This window comes from Choloepus didactylus, chromosome X, assembly GCF_015220235.1.
Source record: "Choloepus didactylus isolate mChoDid1 chromosome X, mChoDid1.pri, whole genome shotgun sequence".
NCBI lineage: Eukaryota > Metazoa > Chordata > Mammalia > Pilosa > Megalonychidae > Choloepus > Choloepus didactylus.
The window spans coordinates 4,141,536-4,155,910 of NC_051334.1; the positions used below are offsets into that span (position 1 = coordinate 4,141,536).

Below are 14,375 nucleotides of genomic sequence, written 5' to 3' on the forward strand. Positions count from 1 at the left end.
AATGTCCTCATATAGATGGTGGTAGTGAATGCATAACTATGTGATTATATAGGGAACCATTGATTGTTTACTTAGGATAGAATGTATAGTGTGTGAATAAAACCATCTAAAAATAAACATATGTATACAAGAGCTGGAGAAAATGTGAAGAGAGGGATTATCTAATCACTATTGGTGGGGAAGTAGAAGACTGTAGTCCATCTTGAGGGCAGAGTGGTGGTTCCAAAGGAATCTCAGCATGGGGTTGTCATATGGCCCTGAAACTCAGTTATTGGGTATATACTAGGAAGAACTGAAAAGAGGGACATGAATGGACATTTGCACATTGGGGTGTATGGTGACAGTATTCATGATTCACAGTAAGAGGAGGTGGTCTAAGGTACATCAGTGGAATTGAAAACTGTGGTGTATAGATACAATGGAATATTGAGCAGCTACATAAATGAAAATGTGAGGTATGCCACTAGGTGAATGGATATTGAGGATAGTATTTTGAGTGAAATAAACCAGAAATGAAAAGACAAACATTATAATTCCTCACTAATATGGACTAACTATAATGTGCAAACTCTGAGAATTAAATCTGAGAGCACAGATTCTCAGGGGAAGCCTTGTTATAAAGGTTCCTAGATTGTAAGCTCTTAGAGCAGCTACATTTATTCCTGAGTTGTAATGGCTATTTCTAAATTCTGAGATGTTGAGTTTTTCTGTATAACTTAGTCAGTCCCTGGAACTTTGGGTATCTGTGTGACAGCTGAGACTCAGGGCCAGAGTCTGGCAGCTATGAATGTCATCATGACCCCATACATCATGTTAAAGAGTCTTAAAGAGAACAGACTTCAATTAGAGATATGAATGAAATGGACTTTGTTAGGACTAGGGTATATCAGACTAAATGGTAAAGGATGATATTGATCATAATTTAAAATTTCAACTTCTGCATAAGGCCAAAGAAAAACATGTTTATTAGGGGCAAAATCTATATTTTTTGCAGCACACTATATATTTTAACTTGCATGGTCACTCGATTCAAACACCATAATTACATGGAATGTTGCTTAGGGAGTGAAATCTGGTTGGTTTGTACAGGTTAGTAATTTGGAATGTTCAAACAAATCTCAATCAATTCAAAGAAATGAAGGAAAATACACATAAAGATAAATTATATTAAGAGAGTACAAAGAATAATTAGAAAGAATACATAGAAAAATAACAGACCTTATGGAAATAAAGGACCCTGTAGATGGAATTAAAAATATATTAGAGACCCAAAACAGCAGATTTGAAGGAAGAGAAGAAAGTGTTAGTGAGCTAGAAGACAGAACAAGTGAATTCACACAGACAAGAGAATAAATAATGAAAAAAACTGATCATTTTGATGAGAGATTCAGGGAAATGATTAACAACAAAATATGCACAACATACACCTCATGTATGTTCCAGAAGGATAAGGAAAGGAAAAGGTCAGGAAGAATATTTGAAGAATTAATGGCTGAAATTTTCCCAACACTTATAAAAGGCATAAATATGCAAATCCAGGAAGCTCAACAGAATAAATATGAAATAGACCCACTGTCAAATGCCAAGGAGAAGTAGAAAATTCTGAAAGCAGCAAGAGAAAAGCTATACACCACATACAAGGGAAGCCAAATAAGACTAAGTGCTGATTTCTCATCAGACACCATGGAGGCAAGCAGGCAATTGTACAATATATTTAAGATACTGAAAGAGAAAATTTGCAAGCCAAGAATTCTCTATCCAGAAAACTGCCCTTCAAAAATGAGGGACAGTTTAAGGTATTCATAGATAAACAGAAGCTTAGAGAATTCATTAACAATAGACTTGCCACATGAGAAATACTAAAGAGAGTGCTACTGGGTAAAAACAAGACAGGAGAGAGAGGCCTGGAAGAGCATACAGAAATTATGAGTATTAGTAAGGACAGCTGAAAGGATAAAGAGAGAGAAAAATATAAATCTGACAAATAAAAGCCAAAGGATCAAATGGTTGAAATTTAGTACTGCCTTTACAGTAATAACATTAAATATTAATGGATTAAACTCCACAATCAAAAGACAAAGATTGGCAGGATGGATTAAAAAAAAAAAAGAGGATCCATTTAAATATTGTTTCAAAGAAACTCATTTTGGATCCAGTAGGGGTGAAAGTGAAAGGATGGAAAAAGATATTCCACACAAGCAGGGGCAAAAACTAGCTAGGTGTTATATTAATATCCGATAAAATAGGCTTTAAATGCAAAAATGTCATAAAGGTTTTGGTAGTTTGAAGATATTATGTACCACAGAAAAGGCAATGTTCTCTTAATCCATTCCTGTGCAGATTATTGTGGGTGGGACCTTTTGATTATGTTATTTCAATTGAGATATGGCAAGCCTCATTCAAGGTAGGTCTTAATCCTCATATGGGAGCCCTTTATAAAAGGATAAACACATACAGAAGCTAAGAGATGAAAGCCCAGAAATCTCTAAGAAGCCCAGTGAAGCTGAGAGATAATGACACACCACAGAAGGTGAGAGAGGAAGTCACTAAAGCCAGAATTTGAAAGCAACAAAACCTGGGAGAACAGGGCCTGCAGACACCGGTCCTTAATTTGGACAGTTTCATGGCCTTAGAATTATAAATCCATAAGGTAATAAATCTCCTTTGTGAAAACTAACCCATTTCTTGTATATTGCATTCAAACAGGTTTACCAAACCAAAAGATTTTGGTACCAGAAGAGTGGGGTGCTGAGATGCAAATATCAAAAATAATGGAACAGCTCTATAAATGGATAAAGGGAATATTCTGGAAGAATTGTGAGGAGATTGACAGGAAAGGTCTAGATTGCTTTGAAGAGACTATTGATAGAAATATGGATGCTAAAATTACTTCTGTGGAGGCTTTAGACAGTAATGATGAATGTGTCACTTCAAACTGGAAAAAGGTGATCCTTGTTTAAAAGTGACAGAAAATTTGATACAATTGAGTACTGATGTCAGATGGAAGGCAGAATATGAAAGTGATAAGCTTGGATATGTAGCTGAGGAAATTTCCAAAGCTAAATGTCAAAAATGCAGCCTGGCTTCTCCTTTCAGCTTATAATAAAATGTGAGAGGAAAGGGATAAGCTGAGAACTGAACTCTTGGGTCCAAAGAACCAGAAATTGATGGTTTGGAAAATTCTGAATTTCCAGAAAGTGACACCCAAAAAGGCCCCATATGAGGATATAACTGAATATGAAACAAGTCAGCTATTTTGGTGTGAGTCAGGATTGCAGATGGAGTTTTCCAGAGAGGATTTGTGGAAAGTCTTGTCTGACTGTTGAGATCCTTGGAAGTTACATGGGAAACTGGCAAGTTTGTTGCAAGGTCTGTATGAGTGGAACCAATGCCAGTCTGGACTAAAAGGGACAGAATGAAGGAAAATGGACTTCAAAGGTAGCAACATTGAAGTTAAATTTTGGAGCCAAGATATATATTAGGCTAGGAGAATGGACCCAACCATGCATGTGGAAAGGGAGATGTGACAGCTTGAAACTCTTGGATACCAGAACTATGATCTTTTAATCCAATCTTGTTGAATGGAAACTTTTGATTGTTTCCATGGAGATGTGACTCACTGAACTTTGGCTGAGATATCTGATTAAATTACTTCCATGGACATGTGACCCCACCCATTCCAAGTGAGTCTTAATTCAATCACTGGAGTCCTTTAAGGAAAGTTCATGGAAATGAGTGCAGAGGAGCTGAGAGAGACATTTTGCAGAGAAACTAAAATATGTAATCCAGAGTTTGCCCTGGGAGAAGCTAAAAGCTGACACAGACCCAGAAACTTGGAAGTGATCTGAGAAGCAGATAAAAGGACATTTGGAAAATGACAACATGGATGAACCTTGAAATAAGCCAGACACAAAAAGAGAGAGTCTGTATGTTACCACTAATATGAACTCTGTGAAAAATGTAAAATAAGTGTTTTATATCCTAAAATGTAGGGGACCTAGTGATAGCAAATAGTGAAGGGATACTGATAATCTAATAAGAACAGATAAGTTATGGAGGGTAATCTTAACATTATGAGAATGCTCAGGAATGACTATGGTTTGTTAATTTGGGGAGGTATGGTAGGAACCTGTTGGAAGCACTGTAGTTGTATTAGGTTACTTGTCTTTATTATTCCTGTGTTTTGGTTTTGTTTAAATGTTTTTTATTATTTGTTTTTTAATTTTTTGATAAAGCTGAAATAAAGAGCAAAAAATTAATATGAAAAAAGGATATTTGAAGATGCTAAGCTAAGAAATGAAACCCAGGGTTTGCCCCATAGAAGCTAAGAGAGGAACCCCAGAGGCTTAAAAAGAAATGCCCAGGAGACCCAGCAGAGAGCCGAGAGAAGCTAAGACAGACAGAGAAAGGACATTTTGGAGAAAGTAATTTTTAAACTAGAACCTGGGACCAAAGGACCAGCAGACATCAACCACATGCCTTCCCAGGTGACAGCTTTTCCAGATGCTACAGGCCTATCTTTTGTGAAGGTATCCTGTTGTTGATGCGTTAGTTTGGACACTTCTGTGGCCTTAGAACTGTCAATTTGTAACCTGATAAATCCCCTTTTAGAAAGCCAATCCAGTTCTGGTATTTGCATAACAACAGATTTAGCAAACTGGAACAGGTGAGTTTGCTGCAGAATTTGCAGAGAGTTGGCCTTCTGCCCTGATGTTCAGGAATAATGTTAACACCCATGGGCTCTCAAATGCTTGAGGGATTGAGGTGAGCTTGACTGCCCCATTGCTCAGCATGAGTGCTGTGGCTGCAGGCTTCAGAGAGGGTGGAACACATTCCCCAGGAACTGAGTAGAGTCTGGCTACAACTCCAATCCTTGAGGATGGAGGGACCTAGAATTATGGCTGCCACCCCAATGCTGCTTGACAATGGTGGTGCCCAGAGTACGGCTATGTCCCCAGTGTTTGGAGATGTTGGACCCCTTGTCCAAGTGTTTGGAGAGAGCAGATCCACTGTATAAGTACTTGGAAAGTGTGGGGCTGTCACACTATCAAGCCTGAGGAGAAAATTGTCTTTCTTTAGATTACTTTCAGATCTAAAAATCTAATGAAGCAGGTTCTTGGAAATGTTTGGGTCTAGTGACCCATGTTTTACTTCCAAATTCTCCCTATGGAGATGGGAACACTCACCCTATGACTACCTACCTTAATATAATGAAAGCAGATAATTTGTTCTAAGTTTCACAGGTCCACTCCCAGAGGGTAATTTTGCCCCAGGACAAAGAATGCCTGTAACTGATTTTAATGAAATTTGTAATTATTAGTACTTAATACTGTTACTAAAATGATTGAAGAATTTTGTAACATTATGATGGAATGAATGTATTTTTTATATGGAAAAACACCATTTTTGTGATCCAGAGGATGGAGTGTGGTAGTTTGAAGCTGTTATGTACCACAGAAAAGGCCATGTTCTCTTACTTCATTCCTGTGGTTGCAGACCTATTGTGGGTGGAACTTTTTGATTAGTATATTTCAGTTGTGATGTGACCCACTTCATTCAGGGTTGGTCTTAATCCTCATAATGGAGCCCTTTATAAGAGAATAAAACACATACAGAAGATGTCCAATTTGTATATATTATGTCCTCCAGAAAAAAAGCCAATTCTTTGGTGCAATCTTGTGGTGGCAGACATATTAGTGTTGATTAAGTTGGAACATTTGGATTAGGATGTTTCCATGGAGATATGTCCGCACCCATTCAGTGAGGGCCTTGATTAGTTTACTAGAGCACTATATAAACTCAGAAGAAGGAATGAGCTTGCTACAGCCAAGAGGGACACTTTGAAGAACACACAGGAGCCAAGAGAGGAGCTGCAGATGAGAGACACTTTGAAGATGGCTGTTGAAACCAGACTGTTGCTTCAGAGAAGCTAAGAGAGGACAAACACCCCAAGAGCAACTGAGAGTGACATTCTGAAGAGGAGCTGTGGCCCAGAGAGTAATGTCCTGGAAGAAAGCCATTTTGAAACCAGAACTTGGAGCAGATGCCAGCCACATGCCTTCCCAGCTAAGAGAGGTTTTCTGGAAACCATTGGCCATCCTCCAGTGAAGGTACCCAATTGTTGATGACTTACCTGGGACACTTTATGGCCTTAAGACTGTAATTGTGTAACTAAATAAACCCCCTTTATAAAAGCCAATCCATCTCTGGTATTTTGCATTCTGGCAGCATTAGCAAACTAGAAGAGAAGGTAGGACATGAGAGCTCAGAGAAGCCTTGAGAAGTTAGAGATAAGGCCACATTCCAAGAACCTCAGAGAGAAAGCCACTGAGTCAGAAGCTGAAAGCAACAAAACCTGGGAGAAAGGACCAGCAGACACAAGTGATATGCTTTCCCATGTGACAGAGTTGTCCCAGACACCAGCAGTCATTCTTCCAAGATGGTATTTCCTGTTAATGCCTTAATTAGGACATTTTCATGGCATTAGAACTATAAATTTGTAAACTAATAAATCCCCCATTGTAAAAGCCAACCCATTTGTGATATATTGTATTTTAGTAGCTTTCCCAAAATAAACAGAGATAAAGAACACTATATATTAGAAAAGGGGCAATTTAACAGAAGAAATAATCATAAATATTATGCAGCTAATTAAGGAGATCCAAGGTCCATGAGGCAATTCTGAAAACAATGAATGGAGTAATAGATGTCCCTACAATAATAGTGGGAGACTTAAACACACCACTCTCTTCAATAGATAGAAAATCTAAACGGAGGCTCAATAAGGAAACAGATAACAAAACAGGTGCTAATAAACTTTAAAAGATTTATACAAAATATATACAAAGCACTTTCTCTGATCATAATGGAATGATGCTGAAATAATAACAAAGAATCAGAAAATTCACAAATATAGGGAGGTTAAACCATACATTCTTAAACAATCAGTGTCAAAGAAGAAACTGCAAGAGAAATCAGTAAATAGCTTGAGATGAATGAAAATGAGAACACAACTTATCAAAACTTATGAGGTGCAGCAAAGACATTCTGAGAAGGAAATTTATAGGCCTAAATGCTACATTAAAAAGAAAGAAAGAATGGAAACCAATGGCTTAACCAGAGCAAGAAAAACAAACTAATGCCAAGGCAAATTGAAGGAAATAAATAACAAAGATTAGAGCAGAAAAATGAAATGGACTATAAGAAAGCAATAGAATCAATAAAACCCAATGTTGGTTCTTGAGAAAATCAGTAAAGTCAATAAAACATCTAGACAGACAAAGACAAAGGAGGGAAGATGCAAATAAATAAGATCAGAAATGAGAAAGGGTCATTACCATGGACCACAAAGAAATAAAAATGTTCATAAAATGATACTATGAACAGCTATATATGATGAACCTTTAGATTAGATGGACAACTTCCTTGAAACACATGAAAAACTTACACTGACTTAAGAAAAAATAGAAACTTCAACAAGCCAATCACAAATAAGGAAGTGAATCAGTCATCAAAAACTTAACAAGAAAGAAAAGCACAGGACTGGATAGCTTCATAAATGAATTTTACCAAATATTCCAAGAATAATTAACACCATTTGTGGGAAACCGAGTCTTCCATGTTGCCTGAGCCGTATCTAGGGTGGTGTCTTGGAATGCTAAGCCACAGGCCTGCATGGAACACTGTGCAGGCATACCCTGTAAAGATATGTGTCTTGTGACTATGATGACAACACTTACTATTGTCCTAAACCTATATTGTTCCTTCTGATATGCAACAGGATGTAAACATAGGTATCTGGTGGGCTCTCCCATGCCTAAGGACATTTAGCATATGCTCCCTTATCTTCTGAAATAAATAGTTGGAGCAAAGGTGCATTATCATCCACTTATTATGAGATGCAGTGGGCCCCCTGCTCCCTTAATTCTTAACACTGTGTCTGTCTCATTCCTGCGCTGCCCTGTCAGCAACAAGTGGTGCCCAGCATGGGGCACGAAGAACCAGACTTGGTTCCTGACAGAAGAATCGCTTGAACGACTGAGGTACAGCAGCGCTGGAACTCGGGTGGAGGTAATGGCCATCTTGTTTGCATTCCTTGTAGAACGACCCCAAGCATTATAAGCAGGGTAATGGGTAATGTCGAAGGACACGGTAAGAATGTGCCCTATATTTCCCTCTTATGGCAGCTGCTATGGGCCAGTGGTGTCAAGGTGGGGGAGTCACAAATCTTAGAATTGCTGCAGGTTATTGAAAAATACTGCTCTTGGTTCCCTACCCTTGGCTCCCTTGAATTGCACGACTGGGAGCGGGTAGGTAAGGAATTGAAACAAAAACATACGCAAGGAGCTAATTTACCTGTTACTATTTGGTCTACATGGTCTTTAATCAAGTCTGTTCTTGAGCCTCTAAAAACTGATGATGAGGAGGAGGATGGGGAATCTAGTGATAGTCCTAGTCCTGATCCTATTTCTGAAGATGAGAAGGATGATAAAGATCCTATAAAACCTGCTAAATTTTTTATTCTTCTCAATGCCCAAAACCTCCTTCTGTGCCTTGCCAGGAGGAATGGCTTCCACCTCCTTTGCTGCCTCTTCCTGCACATAGCTGTACCCTGGCAGTTAAACCTGCCCGCCTCTCTGGCATACAGCAGGGTCTGGCAGAAGCCAGGTGGCAAGGAGATTTAGAGGCCATATGTTGTCCTGTTGCCTTCCCTGTTACGGTTCGTGAGGAAGTGCCTCCTGGACAAGACGCTAATTATCCTGATGGAGTTTATACTTACTTCCATGAGCATGTCCCATTTGCAGTTCTTAAAGAATTGAAAAAAGCTGTACAAACGTATGGGGTTCATTCCCCTTTTTCAGTTGGCATATTGCAGAGTTTAGCTGAAGGTTCTCGTCTAATTCCCATAGATTGGACCACATTAGCCCATATAGTCCTTAGCTCAGGAGAATTTCTACAATTTAGGACTTGGTGGACTGAGCATGTGGAATGACAGGCTGCACAAAATTGGCGACAGAAAGTAAATAAAAATCTAGATCAATTACTGGGCCAAGGAGCTTATTCCACTGTTGAAAATCAGTCTGTTTATAATGATCAGGCAATCGAGCAGATTCGCCATTGTTGTTTGCAAGCTTGGAACAAAATTGAAGCTAAGGGTAAAGCTGCACAATCCTTTCAAACGGTTTTACAAGGGCTGAAAGAATCATATCCAGATTTCATTGCCCGGCTCCAAGAGGCAATACACCGGCAGATTACTAGTTCAGAGGCTGCTGATACTGTTTTGCAGCTACTGGCTTATGAAAATGCTAATAAGGATTGCCAGTGAGCTATTGCCCCATTTAAAGGTAAAACTGATCTTACTGGCTACATTCATTTATGCCAAGATATTGGAATTGAAGGCTATAAAAGCAGAAATGATGGCTCAAGCCATGGCTAATTTGAGAGTTGGCTCTCGGTTTCCAGGAAAATGCTTTTCCTGTGGGAAAATGGGTCATACCAGAAAAGAATGTGGTTGCTTTAAAAATAAATCTCCACAAAAGCAGCCTGGCATGTGTCCAAAATGCCAAAAAGGTCGACACTGGGCTAACCAGTGCCGATCTGCTTTTCATAACGACAGCACCTCCCTTTTGGGAAATGGCAATCAGGGTGGGCTCCCAGCCCCTCACAGAAAGGGAGAATTCCCAATTCAACATCAAAATCTGCATGTTGTCCCTCCACCAACTCCAAGTCCTCCGTCTTGGAGCTTTCCCCAGCTACAGCAGGGAGGGCAGCAGTAGACCTCGCTGCCAGTGCTGAGGTATGCCTTCTCCCCAATAATCCTGTTAAGGTCCCCACTGGCTATTATGACCCCTTACCTAAAGGAACGCTGGGTTTTTTGCTTGGATGCAGTTCTCTCAATCTTAAGGGTGTTCTTGTACACACTGGAGTCATTGACTCTGACTATACTGGGGAAATTCAGGTGGTCATGTCTTCTATTCCAAGGATTGCCCATAAAGGCAAAAGAATTGCTCAACTCATTATTACCTCATGTACCTGTTGGTTCCTCCTCTAAAAACCCGGAAATTGGAAGTTTCAGTAGCACAGGCAAGACAGGAATTTTTCTCACAGAGGCTCTGCAGGAGCTGTGCCCTATGTGTACTCTTACAATTCATGGGCTTATAGATACTGGCACAGATGTTTATTATTAGTCAAGAACATCGGTTCTGACATTGGCCATTGCAAGAGGCACGAATTACTGTTGTGGGCCTAGGCTCCCCTCAGGACTTATGCAAAGTGTTCATATTTTGCCTTGCCTTGGCCCTGAGGGACAGAAGGCCACTCTACAACCTTATGTGGCTGCTCTGCCTCTTAATCTTTGAGGCAGAGACCTACTTGAACAATGGGGTGCTACTGTACATATCCCTTCACCTAGTGGAGTGTACAGTATTCAAAGCCACAACATGATGGCAAATATGGGGTATGTCCCTAGCCATGGACTTGGCGTCCATTTGCAAGGTACCCCTTCACCCATACAAGTCTCATCAAAATGTGATCAATTTGGTTTAGGATATAAACCTTTTTAGTGGCGGCCACTGTTCATTCACCTCCCCAACCTGTCCCATTTAGTATGGACTACAACAAAACCGGTATGTGTAGAGCAGTGGTCGCTTACAAAAGAAAAATTAGAGGCTTTACATGAATTGGTTCAAGAACAATGGTCCTTGCAGCATATCGAAGAGTCTTTTAGTCCTTGGAATTCTCCTGTTCCCAATAAAGAAAAAATCAGGAAAATGGAGAATGCTAACTGACATAAGAGGTATTAATGCTGTCATTCAGCCCATGGGACCTTTACAACCTGGGCTCCCCAATCCTAGCATGATTCCTGAAAACTGGGATTTAGTGGTCATTGATATTGAAGACTGTTTCTTTTCATTCCCTTTAGCTGATCAAGATAAGGAAAAATTTGCTTTTACTATTTTGTCCCTTAACAATAAAACCCCTTCTAAACAATATCAGTGGAAGGTTTTACCACAAGGTATGCTAAATAGTCCTACAATATGTCAATATTATGTCGACCGTGCCTTACAGCCTATTTAAATTTTCCTAAAGCTTATATAATCCATTATATGGATGATATTTTGTGCTCTGCACCTCAGGAGACTGAAGTAGAAGCTTTGTTATATGCTGTTCAAAAAGCTTTACAGGATGTAGGATTGCACATTGCTACTGACAAAGTGCAATGCATTTTGCCTGTGCAGTATTTGGGTTCTAGTATGAAGAGACTTACAATTCAACCCCAAAAAGTACAACTCCACAGAGATGCTGTTACCACCTTAAATGATTTACAAAAACTACTAGGGGATATTAATTGGCTTCACCCCAAAGTAGGTATAGCTAACTATGAGCTCTCCAACCTATTTTCTCTCCTTTGTGGGGATTCTAAATCAAACAGCCCTAGATCTTTAACTTCAGCTGCAGAGAAGGAATTACAATTAGTGGAAGTTAAAGTTCAACAAGCTCAGATATTCCATGTTGATCCTACACAACCTTTATCTCTACTTATCTTTTCCACTCCCAAATCCCCCACAGGCTTGCTTTTGCAAAACGATAAGCTTGTAGAATGGATCTTCTTGCCCAATTCTTCCGTAAAATCCATTTCCACTTATCTAGATCTCTTAGCTACTTTAGTTGCTCAAGCCAGAAAAAAGGCAAAACAACTCAATGGTTTTCACCTTCGTTTAATTGTGCTCCCTGTAACTGCTAAAGAACTCTCAGTTATTTTGCAACAACATCTGGCTTGGCAAATTGCTCTAGCTGATTATGTTGGCCAACTGGATAATCATTACCCAAAAAATGATCTTTTCCAGTTCATTCAACATGCACAATGGATACTGCCTAAGTATACTTCTTGTGAGCCTTTAGTCAATGCTCCCATTGTTTTTACTGATGGGTCATCTAAAGGTTGAGCTGCCTATATTGGCCCTAAGTGCAAAGTTTTAGATCTTCATTTCTCTGCCCAGCAAGCTGAACTGGCTGCTGTAATAGCCATCTTAACAGATTTTCCTGAGGCTGTTAATATTTTATCTGATTCTGCCTATGTTGTTCATGTAGCTAGTAAAATTGAAACAGCATCCATTAAGCAACAGTTGCCTCCTTGTTTATTTAACCTTTTTCTTGAGATACAATCAGCTATTCATACTTGTGCAGCTCCTTTTTATATTACCCATATTCATTCCCATACCAACCTCCCAGGCCCTTTAGCAGCTGGCAATGCCACTGTGGATAAATTATTACTGCCTGTTATTTCAGAAGCTTCTCATTTTCACTTGCTTACTCATCTTAATGTGCAAGGACTCATGACTTGATTTTCCCTTACTAGAACACAAGCTAAAGATATTGTTTCTTCTTGTCCTAATTGTCAACTCCTTACTGCTCCACCTTTGCAAGATCCTGGTGTTAACCCTCATGGTCTAACCCCCCATGATTTATGGCAAATGGGTGTTACTCATATCCCTTCTTTTGGCTGCTTAGCCACTGTTCATGTCAGCATTGACACATACTCTTTCTTTGGGCCACAGCACAAACCAGTGAAACATTTTGACATGTTTGTACTCAGTTTTTGCCTGTTTTGCCTGTATGGGCTTGCCCCATGCTTTAAAAACTGATAATGGCCCAGCCTATACATCTGCAAAATTTGCTGCTTTTACTACAACTTGGGGTATTGGTCATACCACTGGTATTCCTTATAATCCCCGAGGACAAGCTATTGTTGTGCATGCCCATCATACTTTAAAAACTATGTTAACAACAAAAAAAGGGGGAGATGATGGAACTCCCCACAAATGATTATCAAAAGCATTATTTACTTTAAATTTTCTAAATTTTAATGAAAAACTGGGTGGCACTGCCGCAGAATGACATTTTCCAGCTGAAAAGACAACACTGAAACATTATTTCCATAAAGCACCTCCTATATGGTGGAAGGACATGCTAACTAATGAATGGACAATGGGTACTTTATTAACATGGGGAAGAGGTTATGCTTGTGTTTCCCCAGGTGATGGACAAGCACCACTTTGGATACTGGCCTGATGACTGAGGACATACCATGAACCCAGCAAAGAAGAGAAAATTCCTGTGGGACGTCGAGCCACCAGTGATGCAGTTCCAGGGTCTGACACTGAAGATGACAGTGATTGGGCCAACACCCTGAACTAGGGAAGCCCGACATCCAATTTGGGGTCAGATAAAAAAGCTGTGTCAGGATGCAGAAAAACAAGTCCAGCAAGCCATGCTGCCAGTAACAGGTCCTAACCTGACTGCAGCAATGTTGGCTCTTATCGCTGTTGCTGTGAGTATACCTCCAGTGTGTGCTCATTCAGGAAATTACACTTATTGGGCTTACATTCCTAATCCTCCGTTGTTGCAACCAGTAGAGTGGGATCATCCCTCACCTGTGTATTTTAGCAGCGGTTCTTGGTTGCCTCCTCCAATAGACGAGCAACTTCCTTAGTTTCCTGAGGATGAAGGAAAACATTATTCACAACCATTGGCTTTTTCACACTTGCCCTTATGTATGGGACAAGCTGACTGATGCTTAAAGTTAGCTTGGCAGGCATGGTTATCAATCATACCTAAACATGACAATATTTCAAAATCCTCTTTATTTTTAATATCTGGATATAGTTTTGCTTACAATGAAAATATTTCTATTACTGACCATGCCCCCCAATGGCCTATTTGCCACATCCCATGGTATTGGTTGCCAGAAATGCAGAGGGTACACTGGAGTAATTGTAGAGCAGCTAGTGGAGTGTTAGTGCAGAATGGTTCCTATGGAATTGTAACTGACTGGTCCCCTAAGGGTTATGCAGTTCAGAATTGCACCAATGCAAATTGCTCAGATCATAAAAAATTAAGATGGAGCGTGCATAGCTACAAGCATTCCACATTTAATAATTCTCTCTATGCTCAGGCCAAATATCCTATTATTTGGCACAGTGCTGGCTGGTCTCCACCTAGACCTACTTTAAATCATTCTTATGTTCAAGATACACTTTGGAGTCTTCCTATTTACATAATCTTTCCCGATGGAATGGAAGTTATACAGACAAGACTAATTATACTTTAAATTTCACAAAAATAGATACTTATGGAATACAAGCCTGTGTCAGAGACCCCTATGTGTTCTGGGTAGGAAACTTAACTATTAACACTACTACTAAAGAAATTACTTGTCTGGCCAATTGGAGTTGCTCATTATATATTTGTTTAAATAACACCATAAATTCTAGCAACATCACTGTTGTAGTTCTTAGACAATGAAAGGGTATATGGTTCCCTGTTTCACAGCATAGATTATTAATCTATGCTTTTATTATAGGTATAATAGCCAT

At 39.5% G+C, this 14,375-nt stretch overlaps 1 protein-coding gene across 7 annotated transcripts in view; it reads right to left on the reverse strand.

Annotated features, from left to right (window-relative positions):
• LOC119522025 (lysine-specific demethylase 6A-like) overlaps nucleotides 1–14,375 on the reverse strand; it is a 355,987-nt gene that overhangs the window by 10,736 nt on the left and 330,876 nt on the right. For 2 of the 7 annotated variants that reach the window (XM_037820750.1, XM_037820748.1), the window contains one exon: nucleotides 13,434–13,496. The exons of the other annotated variants lie outside the window; for them this stretch is intronic. In XM_037820750.1, the coding sequence (XP_037676678.1) occupies nucleotides 13,489–13,496 (8 nt within the window). In that variant the 3' untranslated portion in view covers nucleotides 13,434–13,488. The remainder of the gene's footprint in view (nucleotides 1–13,433; nucleotides 13,497–14,375) is intronic. 7 annotated transcript variants of the gene reach the window in all.